Source organism: Podarcis melisellensis, assembly GCF_964234715.1.
Source record: "Podarcis melisellensis genome assembly, chromosome: 17".
NCBI classification, from domain to species: Eukaryota; Metazoa; Chordata; class Lepidosauria; order Squamata; family Lacertidae; genus Podarcis; species Podarcis melisellensis.
In genome coordinates, this window is record NC_138534.1 from 14,881,743 (window position 1) to 14,904,262 (window position 22,520).

Below are 22,520 nucleotides of genomic sequence, written 5' to 3' on the forward strand. Positions count from 1 at the left end.
TTGCAACACATTTAAAATGTTTTATTTGCTGCTGTGTAGCTGAGTCCCAAGTCAGACTTGCTACTTTTTCATATAGTGTGTTAATGTAGAAAAGCCCCTATAAAAGAAACTGCCAGCAAGGGATGATGTCTTCTTTCATATGCTTCAGCTGCACAGCTTACTCCCTTGCCTCAAAATATTTTGTTGGGACTTGCTACCTGATAGGATGACGCCAAGGATGATGGCCAAGTAATCCTGATTCAATGTGGAGTGCCATTTAATTTCTGTCTCTGTACTAGATTTAAGGATATTTTGTAAGCCACTGCGATCCTCTTGGGTCTATAAAGCAGGATATACATATTCTCCCTAATACAAAAAGTCTTGTGGCCTGTCTCAGTAACATTTTTATTACAGGAAGTGTTCTAATATCAAACATGTGTACGGATCTGTTTTCAATATTAGTGGGCAGCGTGTGGGTTTTGCTCCACTCCACTCCACGTTCACAGGTAGTTTTGACAATGTTGCAGGAAATATGCCCCAAATGCCCACAGGAACAGAAACAAGAAAACAATAGCAATTTAATATTCATGTGTTACTGTGCCTTTGGCACTGATACATTAAGGTTTTCAAAGGACTGATACGAAGCTCCACATGGAAGGCTAACAGTTCTCAAATAAAATATTGTCAAGTAATGTTTGCAGCTGTATTAACTAAATTTTGTTTTCCTTTTTATAAATATTGAAATGGGGGCCCTCTAGCTTGCATCTCTAAAGCAGCCCTGCTCTTTCTGATTTGCCCACAACTGGAGTAGTTTAGTGATTCCCAGATTTAAAATTGAGCTGGCTATAAATTGAGCTATGAATTCCTCCTCTGTTTTGTGGTGGGGGCTGTGCTAAGTCCTGCTTTTGGCTGTTTTGCTGCTGCAAGATCCAGGTCTACCTTGGTGACTTCACAAAGGATCTCCAAGTGACCACCCCAAGAGGATATTATGAGTCCCCTGTCCTTTGCAGAGCAGGCCTGGATTAGCAGAGGCTTGAACAGCAGCAAGTTTAGGGGGAAAGAGAATTTGTGCTGCTCTAGGAAAGCTGACTAGCTGAGATGTGCAGAATACTTTCTTCCTTTGTGACCTGCTGCAGTGAGATGAGGAAGAGCTAGCCTACAGGTTGCACCCCAGAAGAAACAGGACTGCAGCAGCCATGGCTTCTCCAGCGGTTTCACGTCTCTCCCAACCATGCATTTGCGAGATTTGCGACTGTGGGTATGTATATGCCGTGTGCTGGCTTGCGCAATCATAGATAAAGATACACACCTCCATCCCCATTCCCGGTTAAGTCGCTTTTGCAGAGCTGTTACAGACAGAATCTCTCGCTGTGTTGTGGTCCCGTGGCCAAGGATGTATACGAGTTGATTTTCAGAACAGCCACGCAACTTTTAATGCCTTTACATAGCTCCATCCTTATTTCAGACAGTGTGATATATCAGTATATCATTATGTTTAGCTGGTGATATATTGTGATGTTTAAAACCAGCTATTGCCCAGCCCTACTGGGTGGCTGGTAGTAGCTGGCCTGACCTAGAAGTTTTGGGGGAAGGGTTGCTGGTAGGGATGTGGGTGGTCATTCTTTGCAATCCGTAGTTTCTTCTGCTTGGTATGAATTTGCATTGCAAAACACATCAGGTCTTGGTTTTGCCCATTTTGTTCCTATGTGAATTGACTTGCATCCATAAACCGCCTTGCTTAGGACAGCTGTTGGTCGTCTAGTAGGGCTTTTCTGAACTGCATCAGCTATACTTTCCTGCAGTGGTAACCATCTCTATATGTTTTCTAGATAAGCATTAGGACAGTACGTGTATAAACCAGTAGTGCAGCTTGATCACCGGGAACCTCAGGTTGCAGAGGAAAACTTTTAACTATGAGGTGCCCATGGCAACTTTCTGATATCACTGGCTCTAAGCCAATGTGTTTCATGGCTGTCCATACATTGATTTCAACCTTGCAGTACTCCTTTTTTAATTCTACACCTCTGATACAGTCCAGACATCGCATAAAGTCAGCATACTGACATTGGGTGACAGTTTTCTTGAGCCTCTGTGGGTCGTGACCTGGATGCTCCTGCCTGTGCGAGAGGTTGCTTCAATCTCTACATCTGGAGCAATGTGTGTGGGCTCACAGCTGGGGAACTCAATGTGTTTGGTGGATTTGGCACAGAGCAGAAACACACACATCGCCCACTGTTAGTACATCTGTGTCTCCTTTATTTTGGGTACATTAACACTTTTCCTAGCCTTCCACATCTGTTGCTGTTTTTCCATGGCACTGACAGTGGTTTCAGATATATTTACAAAAGGAGTCGCACTGGTGCTGAATTTGGTCCGCGTTTGCCTTAATCTCTCATTTATGGATACACTGGCTGCTCAGCTGTCTTTTTCCAAAGTGTCTACATTTCAGTGGTTAGCGCCACGGACGCCATGCAGAGATGTCTGTGAGAAGCTGGTTTTTCAGCACAGCCAGCAGCAAAATAATGTTATTCCACAATTATTTGTATTTGCGGTGTGAAACTCTGTTTGCTTGACACAATTCAGCACAGTCCATCCTTTCCAGCTTGAAACAGGATTAAGTGTTGACAGTCTCCTCCAACCCATAATAAGAAAAGAATGAAGGGATTGAGTCTATAGATGAGGACAATAACTCACTGGAAGACCCAGAAGTGGGAACTTGTTTAAGAAGTATCTTTAAATGTTGGAATCTAGACTCACAATAGTGTGCTGTAGTAGATATATATGGATTTGTGTGGTGGTGAGCTCTCATATTCCTAGCAGATTTATCTGAATTCTTAACATTCCACCACACTTGTGTGATCAAGGATCTGAACCCAGGGTAGATCAGAGCAGGCTTGATTCTCAATGACTGGGGTTAGATGAGTCAGTAAACAGATGTACCCCACAGACTTCCCCACCTCTTAGGAATGAAAAGGTAAAGGACCCATGGATGGTTAAGTCCAGTCAATGGTGACTATGGTATTACGGTGCTCATCTCGCTTTCGGGCCCGAGGGAGCCGCCGTTTGTCCACAGACAGCTTCCTGGGACATGTGGCCAGCAGGACTAAACTGCTTCTGGCGCAACGGGACACCATGATGGAAACCAGAGCGCATGGAAATGCCATTTACCTTCCCGCCACGGTGGTGGCTATTTATCTATCTGCACTGGTATGCTTTCGAACTGCTAGGTTGGCAGGAGCTGGGACAGAGCAATGGGAGCTCACTCCGTTGCGGGGATTTGAACCGCCGACCTTCTGAACTAGTTGTTTATAGCACGGCACCACCTGCTCCCTTAATGAAAAAGCAAAGTATAGCATTAGGGGGACACAGCTACAGTTGAGACAGAACCAGACCCCAAGTGACTTAGCCTTCACTGACAGGGATCATGCAGTGTGTCTCTTTGACTGCAGCATACAGAGGTGTTCTGCCCCCTCAGAAGTCCTTGCAGTATCTATGGAGACATTCTATGCAAGGAAAAGAGGAAAGGGAGCTGCCAGATGCAGGCTCAACGTGTTTCAAATTAGTATGTTCAGAGGTACATTTTAAACAACCAATCTTGCTTGGACTGTTTGGCAGCAGAGTTGCTGGAGGTTAAAGATTAAGGCTGGTTGTTTTTACGATGTTCTTCAAGAGCATGCTTAATTTGAAATGTCTTAGATCAGGGGTGTCAAACTCAAATTCATCGGGGGCCGCATCAGCTCAATATAAAAACATGCGCTCAATATAAAAACAAGTGGAGGTTTCCTGTGTAGAACGACCGGCACTGCTAGAGGGCAGATGTTCTCTGGCTTGTAGGCTGCCGCGCATGCACTGAAGAGGCGGCTTTCTTGTGTCAAAAAAAAAAAAAAAGCACGAGAATAAAAGGTGAAGGCTGGCGGTCGGTGGCGGCTACATGGGCCACATGACGAGGTCTGGCGGGCCGGATTTGGCCCACGGGCCTTGTGTTTGACACCCGTGTCTTAGATCCAACGAAGTGCACTTTGCACTGAATGTTTCTGCTTTTTACCTGTATTGGTGCTTTCCCATGTCTACATCCGGCCCGTCGTTTAAAGCCATTTGTTTGTAATATGTGTTGTAAGGACGTGCGAGGATGGCCAAACGCTTCTGTTTGGGGAATCTGAAGTGCTGGAAAACCTTGTCTTCTGATGAGTTTATTGCCCTCAATAATTCTCTTAAGATAGTGGTTGGTAGTACTGAAACTGCTTGAAAGTTAAAGCAATCTGTACTTCTGCCCTTGATAAATATGAATATTCGGATGATGCATAACTTGGGCTAAAGGTGCTAATCCACTCAGAATTCGAAAGCTAGCAAAGCTGTGTAAGATCTAGCTACATCCATTCTTCTATAGTCTCTCTCTCTCTTTTAAGAAACAACCTCTGTGAACTTGGCATGTATTATTATTATGATGTACAGGTGGTAACCATTTTGCCTGCATTCAGTTGACGTGTGACTGCCAATGCATAGGTCCTTTTGCATACTCTACTATTGTGCATGGGGGTCCACACACACACACACACACACACACACACACAGATTTCCTCGTAAAAACCAAGGAAACAACAGCAAAAAGGCCAGCGAACCCCCCCTCCAAACAAACCCACCTATAAAACGCACAAACCATAGCTGCTAAAACAATTTAGCAATCCAAACCAACAAAGGAGAACTTTGTGCAAAGACTGAAGCACCCAAGGGACAGTGCAGTGTGTTCCCTCCAACCCAGACAGCCTATTCAGCAGGATACCATGGTTGATGGAGTCAAAAGGATTGAAGAAAACTGACAGTGTGTCACACACACCCTTGTCTTTGTCTCAGCAGAGGTGATCCCACAGGGCAACAAAATCAGTTTCAGTTCCGCAACCAGGCCTCAAGCCCACCTGAAGAGGATCTAGTAAATCAGTGTCGTCCGCAGAGAGTCATGAGCTGAGCAACCACCCACTCAAACACCTTGCCAAAGAAGGGATTTTCTTTTGAATCTGACATATAGTTATTAACACCTCCTTGGTCCAGACTATGTTACTTTAGGTACAGTGCAGTCATGGCATTCTTTAAAGACTCTGGATCCAACGACTCTTTCGATGAGGAATTTACAACCACCTCGACATAACAATGTGGAACGTCCTTTCAGATGCCTGATGGCTTGCTGATGTTTCCTAGCGCATATCATTATTTGTGACCTTGCCCGTTGCAGGGCATAACATAAGGGGAGTGCTGCATCTATCAGCAGGAAGCTATTTAGTCTGGGCTGTGGAGCCATGCTAGGGATATCCATCAGGACCCTCTGCAGGGCTGGAGAGTGATCCAACTGCTTGTGTGTCAACAGGGTGGCTATTTATTATTTTGCTCCAAAAAATAGAGCCGTGTGTATTTTGCTGGCTTGCTTTGTGCTTTGACCAAGAGATTTGAACACATGGGAAGCAGTTTCTCTTCTCAAAAGTTTTTAAATGCATGTAACGTTCCTTCACGGCAAGGTGAAACTATGTAGACATGGATAAAAGTACCTAGTGTGAAATATTTACATTTTAAGAGGACATTCAACACCTGCTGCCCTCACCTGAGTATACAAGCTCCAGAAGCCGTTCAAATAACTGCAGCAGGAGAAGAACAGAGCCACCTAGGTGCATTATTTTGAATATTGACTTTAATGGAAGGCACACACCAGCCATTGTATGTTTGCGAAACAGGCGTGCATCTGTTCAACAGGTTACCGCAGAGGTGGTGAACTTGCTGCCCTCCAAATGTCGCTGGACTCCAGCTCCCATCATCCCTGGTTATCTGAAGCCGGGCGGACTGAAGTTGTTGAACTCCAACTCAGCATCAGTATCTGGGAGAAGCACAGGTTCCCATCCCTGGGTTACAGTGATTTGGGCTGGAACCAAAGGTTTACCTTCGCTGACTGAAGGAACTTCTTCTGCCAGGAAGACTTATTGTATCCACAGAAGAGGACCTTTCGGATCTTAATACGAGTCTTCCCATGAGTAGTTGTTGTGCACCTAATATCAACATTGATGCTCCAGTTGGCATCTGATTTTTTTCTGAATCGTATCTAACAACAACGCTGGTAGGTTCTGGGCTATGGGATCGGATAATGGCAGCTAGCAGATTGAGGTTGAATCCTGACAAGACAGAAGTACCGTTTGGGGGGGATGGGGCGGGCAGGTGTGGGAGAGTCTCCGGTCCTGAATGGGGTTACTGTGCCCCGAAGCCTTGGGTAGGCTTGCCATACACCTGGAATTTCCTGGACATACCCAGAATACAGCGGTCGGAAGCAGTGCCCCAGCAGAAATAGGCATATCCAACCCATGTCGGTAGTGTTGTTTCTGCCAATCTTCCTTTAAAAAAAGATAAAAAACAACAATTTTCCTTTGCTCTAAAACTTTGGCAAAACCTGACAACTTTCTTGGCAACCCTAGCCTTGGGGTCATTTTGGACTCACAGTTGTCCATGGAGGTGAAGGTTAACTCTGTGTCCAGGGTGGCTGCCTACCAGCTCCACCTGGTACGCTGGCTGAGAGCTGCCTGCCCACAGACTTTCTTGCCAGAGTGGTGAATGCTCTGGTTAGCTCCTGCTTAGACTACTGCAGGGGTCAGCAAACTTTTTTCAGCAGGGGGCTGGTCCACCGTCCCTCAGACCTTGTGGGGGGCTGGACTATATTTTGAAAAAATAATGAATAAATTCCTATGCCCCACAAATAATCCAGAGATGCATTTTAAATAAAAGCACACATTGCACATGTAAAAACATGCTGATTCCCAGACTGTCCGTGGGCCAGATTTAGGCGGCGATTGGGCCGGATCCGGCCCCCGGGCCTTAGTTTGCCTACCCATGGTGTAGGCAATACTGAGATAGATGGACCAATGGCATGTCTCAGAATAAGGCAGCTTTCTGTGTTTTCCACTCCACTATAACATTGCTTAGAAAAAAAATATTTGCCCAATCTGAGCTAATCCAAAGTTGGGCTCAATGTTCCACTATAGCCAGAGAATTGGGGCAAAATTTAGGGGTACCAAATTTTGGACAGATTGGTTCAAAATATGCCACTCTTGAGGCACAACCTTGCTGTTGTAGCAACAGCAGCCATGCAGCACCAAAGATGGAGCTCGGAGTTTGCATTGGGAGTGGTTCAAGATGATGCTGCCATATTGTAGTCTAGTAAGCTTCTTGGATGCCCATTATCCCCCACTGCTAAGTGGAGATGGCCAGGAGAGGAGGGCAGGGACTAGTCAGGGCCACTAATTGCTAGTCCTGTTCCTGCGGAAGTTCTCTGTCGCTGTCAACAAGGTTCTCCTCGGCATCTTTTTCCCTCTGAATTCCACAGGGTGGCAACATAGACCTTAGAATGCCAGAATGTGGAGGTTGCTGTTAGCTGTGAGTGCTCTTGCCTCTATTCACTTGCCTTTGCTCTGCGTTCTTTAAATCTGCCCTATGCTTTTGGGAAGAGAGAGGTACTTTACATTTGAAGGTGCTGATAACTGAATGCCCACCTTCATTCCCAACTAGGATTTATTATTATTATTACAAGGCAAACACCACAATTCTATGATTCTATGGAATGCGAGGTTAGGGAGAGAATAGGTGGGGAAGTATTAGGTCAAATAACTAGTCCCTGCAAATGTGCTCTCCCTCCCTGCTGCTAGTTTTGAAATACAGTGGTACCTTGGTTTTCGAGCGTCTCGGAAGCCGAATGCTGAAAACCCGGATGTAATTGCTTCCGTTTTCAAATGTGCCTCAGAAGTTGAACAGCATCCGCTGGGTTTTTTCATTTTTTCTCCATTGACTTTGACAACCGCCCTTTGTGCCTCAGTTGTTGAACGTTTCGGAAGTCGAACGGTCTTCCGGAATGGATTGTGTTCGACAACTGAGGTAGCGTTGTATCTTGCCCCCATATGAACCTGCCTGGAGCCTGAGATCATCACCCTTCCCTGTGTACCTTCTCCAAGGGAGGTCCAGAGAGTGGCAACAGGACTCCACACTCTGCTGTGTGGGGAGCCAGCCTTGTCATCTGTTTGATGCCAGACAAATGTGTTTTTTGTCTCCTCAGCATTTGGGGAATAGCTCCCATGATATTGTATTGGTTAGCCTGTTTTAAATGGGTTTAAATAGTTTTTTTATTGCAGTTTTTACTTGGTTGTAAGTCACTTGTGACTCAGACTTATCCCCTTAAACTTTGCTGCTCCTGAGCAACTTCTGTTGGGAAAGGAGCAACCTCTCCCTGGCGATTACTTCTCACATTTGCCTTCCCCAAATAGGGCTCTGCAGTATATTGATATATTATCCAAAACCGCTTTGAAGTCCGTAATGTGATACTGGTTTCATAATTTTTTTACCTGGCAATATATTGCGAATCATGATGTGTGTGCTATGCAAAAATCACAATGTAGGAAAAACCATGAAGCCAGCCAGTGCCCTTACATAGCTCCATCCTTATTTCAGACATAGTGATATATCGGTATATCGCGATGTTTAGGTGGTGATCTATTGCGATGTTGGAAACCACCATATATTGCCGAGCCAAACCACAATGGAGGGGCGGGCGGGCATCTTGGCTGCACTGAGCTCTGTAGAGCAAACCCCAGAGCTTTTCATCAGTGGGTTGAATCCAGACTTAGCCACATTCAGAGCAGACCCATTGAAATCAGTGGGGCTTATTAGCAATGAACCATGCAGTCCTCACCATGCCTACGCAAACTTTTGTGGTTGTTTAGTTGTTTAATTGTGTCCAACTCTTCGTGACCCCATGGACCAGAGCACGCCAGGCACTCCTGTCTTCCACTGCCTCCCGCAGTTTGGTCAGGCTCATGCTGCTAGCTTCAAGAACACTATACAACCATCTTGTCCTCTATCGTCCCCTTCTCCTTTCCCAACATCAGGGTCTTTCCCAGGGAGTCTTCTCTTCTGATGAGGTGGCCAAAATACTGGAGCCTCAGCTTCATGATCTGTCCTTCCAGTGAGCACTCAGGGCTGATTTTCCTTAGAATGGATAGGTTTGATCTTCTTGCAGTCCATGGGACTCTCAAGAGTCTCCTCTAGCACTATAATTCAAAAGCATCAATTCTTCGGCGATCAGCCTTCTTTATGGTCCAGCTCTCACTTCCATACATCACTACTGGGAAAACCATAGCTTTTACTATACGGACCTTTGTTGGCAGGGTGATGTCTCTGCTTTTTAAGATGCTGTCTAGGTTTGTCATTGCTTTCCTCCCAAATGCAAACTTTAATCCTGTTGAATTCCACAGAACCTACTCCCAGGTACTTTGTGTTGAGATTTCACCCTCAACCTAGGATCCAACCTAGAAGGCCAACCACAGTGGTTGGCATTGATACAGAAGTTGCTGTAGTCAACTTACCAGTGCTGCTTCCCACTGGATGAGCTATGGAGCACAGCTGTTGCTGGGGTTGAAGTACTGCCCTTTCAGTAGTAAGAGTGCTAATACCCCAGCATTCCTTGTGTGCAGCAAGAGGTTGCTTTCATCATCAATCGTGCTTGTTGGCTCAGAATGCTTTGTGGATAACTTCCCAGCATGCTTCACAAAAGGATAGCTTATTACCAAGGCAATGCCCCACAGCATCCTGGGACACATTTTATGATGTGCATGAATGCGCTGGCTAGGAGAGGAAATGATTCTGATGGAATACCACCAGTGGCAGGCTAAAAGCATGGCTCTCATAAAATAACAAAATACAGTCAAACCTCCATTGTTGAACTTGTTATGTACTGAAGTTCTCACCCTGGGCCAGCAGGGGGATACTGTAGATAGTTCAGGTCCACATATGCAAATAAGGGTTCGAAAGTGACGTTCAGTGATTGGATAGTTACAGAAAATGGTTACTGTTGCGTTCTAGTGGAGCTCTATATAAGCAGGCTGGCTGAACCCTTCAGTTCAGTTCTGGCCTGTGAATAAACAAGAGCTGTTTGAAGAATTGCTGTGTTGTCTGATATGTTCACCCACAACTTAACAGAACTTAATCCTTTTTGGAAGCCCATTTGGCTTCCGAAATGTTTGACAACCGAGGCCCGGCTTCCGATTGGCTGCAGGAGCTTCCTGCAGTCAAGCGGAAGCTGCATCGGACGTTCAGCTTCCAAAAAATGTTCAAAAACTGGAACACTTACTTCCGGGTTTTCGGCGTTCGGGAGCCGAAATGTACGGTAACGAAGGCGTTCAGGAGCCGAGGTTTGATTGTATAACCTAGCCTTCTCTTCTAGCAAGTAGTGTTGCACACAGTGAAGTGAGATCGGTTCTGCCTACGTGAAAAAGCCACATCCACATATTTTTATTTATCGTGCCCTGTCTTTCAGCCCTTGTTTTCTTTCTCTTAGTTGCGCAGGAGAGTTGGAAGTTTCGTTGTTTGTGAATGAAACACGACATGTGAGAATTTCCTCTTCTGTTTTGCTTCCACCATCATATCATTTGAGATCCACATGAGCACAGATATATATATTAAAAAAATAGAGAGAAATAACTAAATAACTCCTAGTGCAGCAAACGCCAGGAGATCAGATGATTTGAACAGGTCCCATTGTAAAATCTGCCCCATCCCTAATCCTCTTAAGTTGCTGTGGGTGTATATCTCTTTCTTCATCAGCTTCAGTGAATGGCAGCTTTTTGTGGGCAGGGGGCTTGTAAAATAAGTCTTGCCTTCTGCCAGCTGAGAACCGACGGCTGACTTTTGGATTAGGAAAGCTGTCTTAGGCCTCAGAAATTCTCTCTGATCTCTGACATCCTTCCTTCAGGAAGCTTCTTTCTTAGATTAGGTTTCACCAAAGGAGGAAATATTATGTTCTACCCATTTAATTGGTATTTAGGATCTTAATTACCACACCTGTTTGCATTTAACTGCCTTTTGCAATAAGATTGCATGATACCCAGTTTGGAAGGAAAACCCTCCTACTTCTCATCTGAAGATGTGCTGGGGTAGCTTTTCCTATAATCACTTCTTTGTCATCCTAATTTTCTGTTAATGGACTGCAATATGTGCTAGGCCACAAACCATTTTTTATCTGGTCCTGCTATGGTCCCAGGTTGCCATCTGTGCTGCTGAATTATTATTATTTTTTACATTTATAAACACCCAAAACACTCCTATCCAAACACTCCTATCCAAATTTTGGACTTTATACTGGCAAACAGCTGGATGCTGATGAAAGTTTTGCATTCTGTATTGCGTTTTACAGTTCAGTGTTCAATTGGATCTGGATTATAGTGTTGCTAAAAGGGGAGTTAATCCTCTGCCATGTCATTTTCCTTTTAAAAAATCAATCAATCAATTTTATTAACAGTTTTCAACCTAATATACCATCAAATTCCAACTAAACTAAAAAGAAAATAGAAGACAGTCTATCAACCAGAAAGGAAACTAATGAGAAAAAGAAGATAAAACACATTAATAATCCTCATATAATCCTCATAATACACAAAATTATAAATATATCTATGGTGCCCTCAGTCACCCTTATATCTTGATCTTCACAAGAGAGTGGGGGGCGGGGGATGCTTCCATTTCGCTATTTGCCAAAGCCACTTCCGGCCTGCCCAGGAGGTGGGGTTGCGGGCTTCACGCCCACCCCCACGTGAGCGGGAGCTGGTTTCAGCCCCCGCGAGAGCAGGGGAATCCCGGCCGTGTCTGTCCAATCGGCTGGCGGGGGGCGTGGCCTGCCCTATTTAGGGCCGGCCCAGAGGGGGCTTGCCCTCTTTTCGCTGGCTAGCCCCCACTATTTCCCACCCTCCCTCCCTTTAGGTAGGCTTTAGGTAGGTCTCTGACTTTGGTATGGACTTCGGTCTGTCGCCGCAAGGGGCATGGTAGGAATTTTTCCCAATTGGCAATTTACAGCCTTTTGGTTTTTCGCCTACCTCGTAGCAACTCATCACAACTCTTCGGCATTGGCGGTAGGCATTGGTAAGAAGAGGTTAAAAGGATGTGTGTGGGGGGAGGAACGCCATCACCTCCCCCCAGTGAGCGAAGGGTGGTCCGTTAAAGGACTCTGGGGGGCGTGGCCCTGTCCGAAGCCTATGGAGGGGTGGGCCAAAGGCACGCCCCCGAGCGGTGACCCGGGGAGCTCCTAGTCGACGTGCCTCGGCAGGAGACTCCCCCGATATAGTGTTAACCCTTCCCCGTGTCTCCAGCAAATGGGCTGGAGCCGGATAGTCGATAGGACCAATGCCTAAGCCAATGCCTCTCATTCCTGAATTCAATAAAGTTGTGGCCTAATTCGCCCATTTAACCTTAAATTATGGTGTCTTGTGTCTTTATTTATCCTGGTGGGGGGCGGGAACTCGCCACGCAATTGTGTATATAACCGTTATTCAAAGTATTTAACATATATACTCCTGGTCCCAGCCCCTTCTGCCATTTTCCTGGTGCAAACTAAGAAAAACACCTTGGGGCAAACAGCAGCTTCAGGAAGATTTACACAAAGAAAACGGGGGATGCTTAATCCCTTCACCAGAGGCCCGGATATAATTCTACACCCTGCCTTTAAAGGAGCCAGAGGTCCAATTGTGGACTTGCAAGGTTGCAACCCGTTGAGCCGGTGGCTTTCACATGCACCATTTTGCCCAAACCAGAAAACCAGGAAAGAGGACAAAGTCATTGACTTGAAAAAGCAGTTAATTCTGCTTTGCAGGGCTGCCCTGAGCGTGTTTAGGATTACAGCCTTCAAAAGACAAAGGGAAGTTTTTAAGCGAATGTCATGACAGGCCGTCTGCCTTGAGAAATGTAATGATCTCATGGCGGACCCTTTGCTGACCCTGCGAGCTGACAGTAAAGAAGCTGACCTTGTAATGACTCTGCCTCGCTGCAGCTTATAAAGAGGAGACATTCACGAGAGTCTTTAACAACATGCTCCAATGTCTGTCCTCTTCTCAGACTATTGACCTCATTTGGAATTAATAAAATGCTCCCAGTGGCTGATAAATCACAGCTGACTCTTATCGCAGCAGCCAGTTCAGAGCACAGATTTGTGCATTTTTAAAACTTTGGTTTTGCTTTCCTTAAAAAATAACCATTAAACTGTACGTATATATACCCGCACTAGAGAACACCAAAATTTTATTTTGGAAAACAGTGTCGCTCCAGGGTTGCACCCAGTTTTGCCTTGCTCAAGAGCTTTTGTTGCAACAGATGCAGCTGCTACCATAAGAGAAAGGGGGAAGACGTTCAGCGGTTCCCTCTTTGGCCCCTTGAACCCCTGAAAATACTACAATTCACCTTGGAAGGGCTGAATAGCTTCTCTTCTGAACATTCAGAGGGATGGTTTAGAGGAATTTCTTTGGAGGAGCCCCGAGGTCTCTGGGGCAGAAACTCTGGCGTATAAAATATTGCAGCGCAGTCTATAGAGTCGCCATAGCTATAAATTAGTAGCAAAGTGATTGGGGGAGCAAAAGGAATTGGGGAGGACAGAATGTACTGCTCTTTTGCGGACAAACCAGACCCATAAGATCATGTTTTATCTAGCTGGTTTTCTAATTGTGGTTTTTGTGGAATGAGCTGGATCCCACATGACTTGTGTGACAGCGTGGCTTAGTATAACGAAAGTCAATGGAGAATTGTCAGATAGCAGGGGACTGTCAACTCTGTTGTTAAAGTGTTGAGTTAGATTATGAACGGGCAGGAGCCTGTCTTTTCTGTGATATTATTTGCTGCTATTAATAATAAGAGTAAACTTAAAAATAATAATTGTATCGTAAAAGATATTCAATTTATATAGGCTATTGCGATGAACAGTGCTCTTGGTTTTAAAACTATTTTGAGTGGTGTCTCACGTTTTATCGTACTGTTGTATGGACAGATGATGGCCTTTGGCTAAGCAATAAAGATCTGGATTTTGCTTTTTGTCCACCCCCAGCCCCTTATAAAACTGCGTATCCGGATTGTAATGTTAAGTGGTTATTCTGATGGATGAAATAATAATAATAATAATAATAATAATAATAATAATAATAATATATGTTTGAACTGCTGTTTTTCTACTGAAGTACACAAGGTCTGATCATGTGATAAAAAGCATATTAAAAGTCTTTTTAAAAATAAATAAATATATGAATCTGTTATTGTCAGTCAGCCTAATCACATACCCTGTTTTACATGTCAGCGTGGGACAGGCCGTTACAGAGCCATAGCTGTCAACCTTCCCTTATTTAGCGGGAATCTCCCTTATTCCAGAACCGTTTCCCGCTGTTATCCCGGGTTGTTGATATCCCATAAATTTCTCGGATTTCAAAGGAAGCGGCTCCTTTTCCTCCCTGCTGGCCGGCCAGGGAGGCTCATCAACTGTGTTGCTCGGCTGTGTTGCTCACCAATAAGGAGTCTGAGAACGACTGTGGGGTGGAGCTTGCATGCCTTGTTCCGATCAAATTGGCCGCGTTGCCTGGGGACTCGCCTTTGCTTCAGTGCTTCCCAGCGGAGAGGTGACGGTGTGCTTTTCCTTGCTGCTGTATCCCTTTGCCGGGTTGCTGCGCTGTGGGAACCACCGCTTGAGGCTTCGTTTGGCTGCTGGCTGGGCTTTCTGCCTTTGGGCCTTTGGCTCAGAGGGGCTGTACTCTCTCTCTCTCTCTCTGTGTGTGTGTGTGTGTGTGTGTGTGTGTGTGTGAGAGAGAGAGAGAGAGAGAGAGAGAGAGAGAGAGAGAGAAGGTGTCACTTAAGCTGATAGTAGGAATGCTGTAGCTTCACACACTTATCTTCACACAATGTGTAATTAACTTGGGGAATTTTTTTACCGCAGGATGTGGTGAGGTCAGTATATTAGATTTACAAGGGGACCTGAGAGATGAATAGGAGATACGGTTTGTCAGTATTAATGGACAGCTAAATAGAGACTTAACCCCAAAAGTTAGGACCAAGATTCAAATCCTGACTGGGTAACTTTGCTCACTAGTAACATTGAACCATGAGGACAAGATGGTTGGACAGTGTTCTTGAAGCTACCAGCATGAGTTTGACCAAACTCTGGGAGGCAGTGGAAGACAGGAGTGCCTGGGACAGGTGAGGCTGCTGATCCCTTATTTTGGCTGCTGATCCCTTATTTTCAAATCTGAAAGTTGACAGCTATGTACAGAGCTTATGCACATAGCATAGAGCAATGGCTCCAGAGCATACACACCATGCATTTAAAGAACATGACTCTCCTCAAATAATCTTGCGGACTGTAGTTTACCCCTCGCAGCACTACAATTACCAGCAGCCTTAACAAGTTACAATCCCCAGGATTCTTTGGGTTAAAACATGGGTAGGCAAACTAAGGCTTGGGGGCAGGATCTGGCCCAATTGCCTCCTAAATCTGGCCCGCGGATGGTCAGTGTGTTTTTACACGAGTAGAATGTGTCCTTTTATTTAAAATGCATCTCTGGGTTATTTGTGGGGCATAGGAATTCGTTCATTCCCCCCCCCATATAGTCCAGCCCCCTACAAGGTCTGAGGGCAGTGGACCGGCCCCCTGCTGAAAACGTTTGCTGACCCCTGGGTTAAAATATGCTTTAAGTGTATGGTACATATATATGCAGGCTTGGCCAATATGTCACAGGTAATGATCCTCGGTGTAAAAAGAGATATTTGGCACATGCTTAAGAGTGGCTTTTCTTTTCACCAATGAATGGTGTCTGTGTGTGTGTTGTACTGGTTGCATGTGCAAGATGCCAGCTTTCATGGCCAACTTGGGTTTATTGGTGCATGCAACTGCTGGTCTATGTTTTAGCGTTTGGGAAGCATTCGTGGAATCAGGTTTATCATCCAGAGCGCTATGTTACAACCATGGCATTCGGAAAATGCTTCTGAGCTCTGCAGGAGTTCCTACTAACCCTGTAGAGGTTTTGGATTAAAGTCATAAGCGTAGAGACTTCAAACTTTTGCTTTCCCCAAAGGAGGAGTTGCTTTTCACTGCACCTTTAAGTTTTATTTCAAAACCACTCACTGTCTAAAAGCAATGGGCTGACATTTCCATATGCCTTTATCTGCAATGTGTTTTCATTTTCTTAATACTATTACCACATCTAATATTCCTGTGTGATACATTGTGATGTGTTGCACATGTATGCTTTTGCTTCCTTACATTATCTCTGTAAGCTATCCTGCATACCCGTGTATATATATCTTATAAAAATAATCCTATAATGTTGAGATACTGCAGGCACTCGGAATTTGTAGTGTCCGGAAACAATTGAAGATGTTCTTGTTTCGACAAGCTTTTCCAGCTGGATGAAGAATTGTTAGGTCTCTCTGCCTAGGGTGTTTCCCTTTCTTACTTCTAGTTGTTTTATTGTACGGTTGTAAACTGCCTTGAAATTTATATGCAAGGATATTCAAAAAATAAGAAGAATGTAGACCGTTGTTTGCATGCCCAGGCGCAGTCCCCCCCCCTTACCCCGGGAACCAGACCTCAAGGGCAAAGGAGTAAACCCAACAACATATTTTGGGATTAAAATGGCCCCAACTTTATTAAATTTCAGATGTAGGAAACCTTGGCATAGGCATTGGGCGTGTATCCCTCTCAGCCCCCAGTTGGGGGTCTGAGGCATGGCAGGGTCAAATAAGAATATGGGACCATTGCAAAATGTGCATTTACACAGCTGGTCCCTTCCTGTGATGCTGGGGGGAGCTCTGTGGCCCATTTGCAATGCGCTTGTGGACAGAGACTCCCCTCAATACCCCTCTAATGGGGAACCCTGCTATCGCCGCTGGCATGGAAGGGATGAGTCACCCCTTCACCCCTTCTGCAGTTGTTAGACTAAAGCAAGGGTTGGCAAGGTTTCCTGCGTCTGCACAGATGCGATTTCTGGTGCCGTGGAAGCGAATCCCCACCCCGCGCTGTGCCAGTTTAGCACAGGACACGGGGACTTGCCAAGTGGGCGACTCAGTTCGGGGGTGGCTCGTGGGCCAGTTAAACGACCCCCATGGGCTGCTTGTGGCTCATGGGCCTTAGTTTGCCTACCCTTGGATGAAAGGATTCCACCCAAGACCTAAAACCACCACCCGAGACCGTGGAATCGCAGTCTCGCCTCCAAGACTACCTACAGCGGAATTCACTCTTCAAGGCTCTGCTTCACGTCTCTCAACCAACGCTCATTCCCTGTAGGTGTAAGATGCACTCGGTCAGTTCTGAAAAGGTCCAGTTTGTCAGATTTAATTTCTGGATGTTTTATCATTCAGCCACCAAGACGCACGGTCGCATTGCGTATAGCCCTGTTGATTTTTACTAGGGCGTAGGGGGATGACATAGAGTTGTTGAGCTTTTTTTTTTTTTGCAAAGGATTGCCTGGAGTTGTTTTGGTGGTGGGAGGGTTACCCAGGATTGTGCAGCTAAATCTGGCTCCCATCTGTCCCATCGCTGGCCAACTGTTGGAGTGTCAGCCAATCAACACCCACCTATTGACGCAGCAGCCAAAAACACACACAATAGCCACTACAGCCTTGGCAGCAACCAATCAAATGTCCACCCTAGGCACTACCCACGTATAAGACGACCCCCACTTTTTAGCATGATTTTTCAAGAAAAAACATAATCTTATACACTGAAAAGTACGATATTTGACATTGTTCAAGGAGCTGCAGCAAATACAGCAGATTAGCCACATTCTTATGGCATTTGCAGAAGTGCATGCAACTTACGCATGGGACTTCCTGAGTTCTCTCCGAAGGGTCTTTTCAGGGCTACAGCAGTTGTCCCACAAACTTGATGGCGGAGCTATTGTTGGCCGCAGTTACACGCATGCAACCTCCACTCCTGGCAGGAAATTTTTGGTAGGGAATTGTCTGAAAGCTGTGTGCATATCTGTGTACATAACATGGGTAGCTATGAGCATGTTACAGTTTCCCAAGTGTCTCTACGTGAATAAGGGTGGGGAGAAATTCAGCTCCATTCACAATTAAAGGCGTTTCCCTATCTGTGCTTCCCAAAACATAAACCCAGCTGTTCTGCAAAGCCCACACTTCTCCAGATTTTGTAGTGCAATTCTCCAAGTGATAGTTACAAAAATGCACATATGTTTATATGAGGAGACAGTCACACTAAGAAGCCAGTGAATATTCATGAGGATTTAAAAAAAAAAAATGCAAACTGATGTAGAAATGTGGAGAACTGTAAGGTGGTGCTGGTGGTGGGGAATGAGAAACTGAAAGAAATCAAAATTGACAGATTCACCCATTCCGATACACAAATCATAATCTGGTAATTGTGTGACGTCATGCAATTTATATAAGACTTGAGCACTTTCCTACAAGGACATGATCCCTGTGTCTTGAAAATCTGAATTACTGGGCCTGGATAGCTCAGTTGGTTAGAGCGTGGTGCTGATAATTTCAAGGATTCAGGTTCGATCCCCAAATGGCAGAGCTACATATTCCATGGGGTTAAGATCCCTTCCAACACTACGATTCTATGAATATTCAGTAGCCCTCATTTTTTTGCTGTATTAGTACCCCAGTTCAGGAATTTGGGTCTCTGGTAACATCCTTTCCTGGCTGCGGCCTCAGGAGAGCCCCCAAGACAACACTTCCATGGTGCCTGGTTCATGTGTGCTCTTGAGGCTCATTCCCCAATTTCGTGTCACAAAGGCCTTTGTTTCATGAAGAAGGCGAACCTTCGAGATTCTGTCAGATCCCATTCTAACCGCACTCCATCTCGTCACACCAGCTGACAACTTGGGGCCCAGGACTTTGGCCAAGCGCATAGAAATCCACCCAATTCACTTCTAATTACTAGGGGTGATTTTAACAATGCAAAGTCGAGGTCATAAAGTAAGCAGGATAGCACTCGTCACTATCAGTTCGTGAAATGAAAGATCTTTCTTCCGCACCGCCCGCGCATGGATCATAAAGAACCTCTGCAGCTCTAGGTGTTACAGAAAAGCCTATTTCAGCTTGGCGGGCCATGTGTTTTCAGCCAGCCAAATCACCGTAGGCTCCGAAGATGAGCTAGCAATATTGCTTCAAGGCGGACAATGCAACACAGCAACACCTTTAACTGCAGAAGGTGCTTTATAATACTTTAGCAAAGATATGGATTGAAGATTTTCCATGGTGTAGGTTGATATCAATAATATTCTCCTCCATAGCCCATGAGTGTTTGTTGACATATATATTCTACCATGCAGTGCAAAGAGTTTCCTGTATAAACACAGAGCATCCCCCAAAATCCTCTGCCATGTCAAGTAAGATAATTCTATTGAAATAGCCAGGCCAGATGTACAGTTGGGCAATACCTGGTTTCCAGCATTGTGATATATCACCAGCTAAGCACTGCGATGGGACACGGGTGGCGCTGTGGGTTAAACCACTGAGCCTAGGGCTTGCCGATCAGAAGGTCGGCGGTTCGAATCCCCGCGACGGGGTGAGCTCCCGTTGCTCGGTCCCTGCTCCTGCCAACCTAGCAGTTTGAAAGGACATCAAAGTGCAAGTAGATAAGTAGGTACCGTTCTGGCGGGAAGGTAAACGGCGTTTCCGTGTGCTGCTCTGGTTTTCCAGAAGCGGCTTAGTCATGCTTACCACATGACCTGGAAGCTGTACGCCGGCTCCCTCGGTCAGTAAAGCGGGATGAGCACCGCAACCCCAGAGACGTGTGTGACTGGACCTCATGGTCAGGGGTCCCTTTATAATAAATCTCTGCAAATAAATATTTTCTTCATATCCCACCCAATAACAAAGGTCATGACAATGCGATCAAAAGAAGGGGCAGCATGAAACTGAACTTGGGGGAAGCATAAGAGATAGTTAGGTAGAATCCAAGTTTTTCCACAACCCCCAGTCATTTGCTGGCAGTGTGCTGAGCACATTGCAGTGCCCCCTCCTTTTACCAAACAAGCCCCCCCACACAGAAAAAGAGCTGGAATATTCCTTTTCTCCCCCCTAAACGCATGAGTAGCTCACTGGACGCAACTCTTATTTTCTCCTCAGTAAATTCAGGTTCTTGTAACAGCTGCAAAGAGAAAAAGGGGGATAAGATACTTCAATTATTTTTAAGTGGTTAATTTCTCTTCAGATGACAAAAAGGATCAGGCCAACTTGAACAAAGTCGCTGAGATATAGAACAATGCCAGAAATTTGCTGTACTTAAAAGAAAAATGCATTTGGCTTGAATATTTCTCTTTGCCTGACTCTGGAAAGGAAGTTTGTTTAGGTCAGCGAGAAGAATGTTTGAGCCGCTTCAGAGCTTGCCCTGGGGATTCACGGCTAGTGCTTTATGATTTGCACCGCTCTTTAACGACCTTTTAATGATCTGCATGAACTTGGAAGTGCACTTGTGTGCAGATGATGTCATGCACTAGGCTGCTTCGACAATGTACCTAAGTCACAAGTACAAAAATGTGTGGCTTTCTGATCAACTAGATGCCAGTTCTGTGGGCAGTTGGTACTACAGACTTGCTGCCATAAATAGAGTGTATTTTCTAACATTAAATTAGAATAGAGGGTCTCGGCGATGGTCTGATTTAGGGCTGATTTAATAGCGGTCATAACTTTGTATGTTTTACTCCAGCTCTGTGCAATGAGGTTGCTACTATTTCTGCTGACCCAGCCATTGTGACTTCAATGAGGCCATAGCTAAGAGGTAGAGTCCATTTGACCATATGCATTGGCTCTAAATTTCACTTCCACGCATTGAAAATAAATCCCAACTGCTATTTTCCACACTCCACTCCCTCAACTAATAAGTTTGGAACTGAAGATTCTGAATCCAGAATTTGGAATTTCTAACGATCAGGACATAGGACTCTGAGGGTGATTTTTGTGAATCAAGATAAACCCAGAAGTATGGATGAATCAAAATCTCTGTTTCGGTTTCTTGTTTCTCCCGTCTTAACTTCAGTTCACCACATTCCCTCATCAGTTTGCGTTCTTGAAAAACCTCAATGACTTGTCACCATTTTAGCGTGCATTTCTTCTAGAAAATTTTGTACGTACTTTTGCCCAATATACATGTTTTTGGAAGCAATTTAACCTAATGTTTGGGTTATGTATTCCGTGGTCTGTGTTTGCCTGAGCTTGAGTCTGGACTAAGGATTCTGAGCCCCTGCTTTCTAATTCGATGCATGATGTCCAATCACAGAACATTTCAGGATTTGGGCCTCTACCATTGGCCCTGATTCGCAGCTTGGGAGTTTAGACAGCCAATCACGTTGGGAGTGGGAGTGGCCCAGTCCTTCAGAAATGTATATAAGCAGTTGCTTTGCCCCTGTTGTCCAGTTCTGTTAGCTCAATAAAGGTTATTGCTGTTACCACTGTGTCTTGTCTCATGGGAACCCACCTACACTTCAGTTTGTGTATTGCTTTCAATATGCATTTCTTGTGTATGCTTTTTTGGGGGTATGCTTTCTCCTTATACACTTGTTTTTGTACACAAGTTTTCAACTCAAGAGAAGCACAAATTTTATCTATTTTAAATTTTTTATTGGCAAAAACATAAATACATAGTTAACAAATACATACAACCTATATGAAAAGAGGAAAGGAAAAAAAAATACACGTCAACGTAAATAAAAAAAGAAAAGAATAGAAAAGAAAAGAAAAGAAAAGAAAGGAAAGAAAAAACAAAAAGATACAAATTGACAAAACTTAACCATAACAGAATGATAACTTAGACATTCTCAATACCTATCACCTGATAGGTTCTATTTAATATGATTCTACCCTGTGTTGGTATTTCTTGTATATTTTGAACCTTCGGTGTGGGTTAAATCTCTTATTTTTTTATTGTAGACTTCCTTCTACCTCATTACAGTTTCAGTTCACATTAACCTACTCTTTTCCCCCGTCTTTATTGTTTTATCTTCATCTTGAAGAAGCGCAAATTTTAACTGATACCAGCATTCTGGTTTGCGTACTGTTTTAGGAACTGTGAACTGGGAAATGCAAATCAAACTGAATTCCAACCCCATCCCTGCTCAAGAGGCCTGGGACCAGAACCTTCTCTCAACTAGGAATGCTCCAGATTGTTCCCATTAAATCACCTGTAGGCATTCCAGCATTTCTTGGATTTCAGCAGAGGGAGAGGGAGGTCAACAGCATGGGCCACTGAATTTGAATACAGGAAAAGGCAGACTTATCTTTGAATGCAACTGTCAATATTCCCTGAGGGGATTTATTCATTTGCAGTTTTGCCTAAGGTTCCCACATTTTAAGGTTCCCACATTTTAAGCAGCAGAAACATTGCCTTACTTCACAGGTGAGGTATAAATTAATTTCAAAACGGAAAAGCATTCGCATTTAACCATACTTCTGTGACTCTGAGCCCGGCTTTGGCTGGGGAGGGTGGGATATAAATAAAATTTATTATTATTATTATTATTATTATTATTATTATTATTATTATTATTATTATAGGAAGGCTTGCCGTCCCTCTTCTTCCCCCTGTACAGTGGTACCTCAGGTTACATACGCTTCAGGTTACAGACTCCGCTAACCCAGAAATAGTGCTTCAGGTTAAGAACTTTGCTTCAGGATGAGAACAGAAATCGTACTCCGGCGGTGCAGCAGCAGCAGGAGGCCCCATTAGCTAAAGTGGTGCTTCAGGTTAAGAACAG

At 44.6% G+C, this 22,520-nt stretch overlaps 1 protein-coding gene across 1 annotated transcript in view; it reads left to right on the forward strand.

The window, feature by feature from the left end:
* Positions 1–770: 770 nt before the first annotated feature.
* The window catches only part of SAXO1 (stabilizer of axonemal microtubules 1), a 31,426-nt gene continuing 9,676 nt past the window's right edge, over positions 771–22,520 (forward strand). The window contains exon 1 of the mRNA XM_081894429.1: positions 771–1,237. Coding sequence (XP_081750555.1) covers positions 1,176–1,237 — 62 coding nt within the window. The 5' untranslated portion in view covers positions 771–1,175. The remainder of the gene's footprint in view (positions 1,238–22,520) is intronic.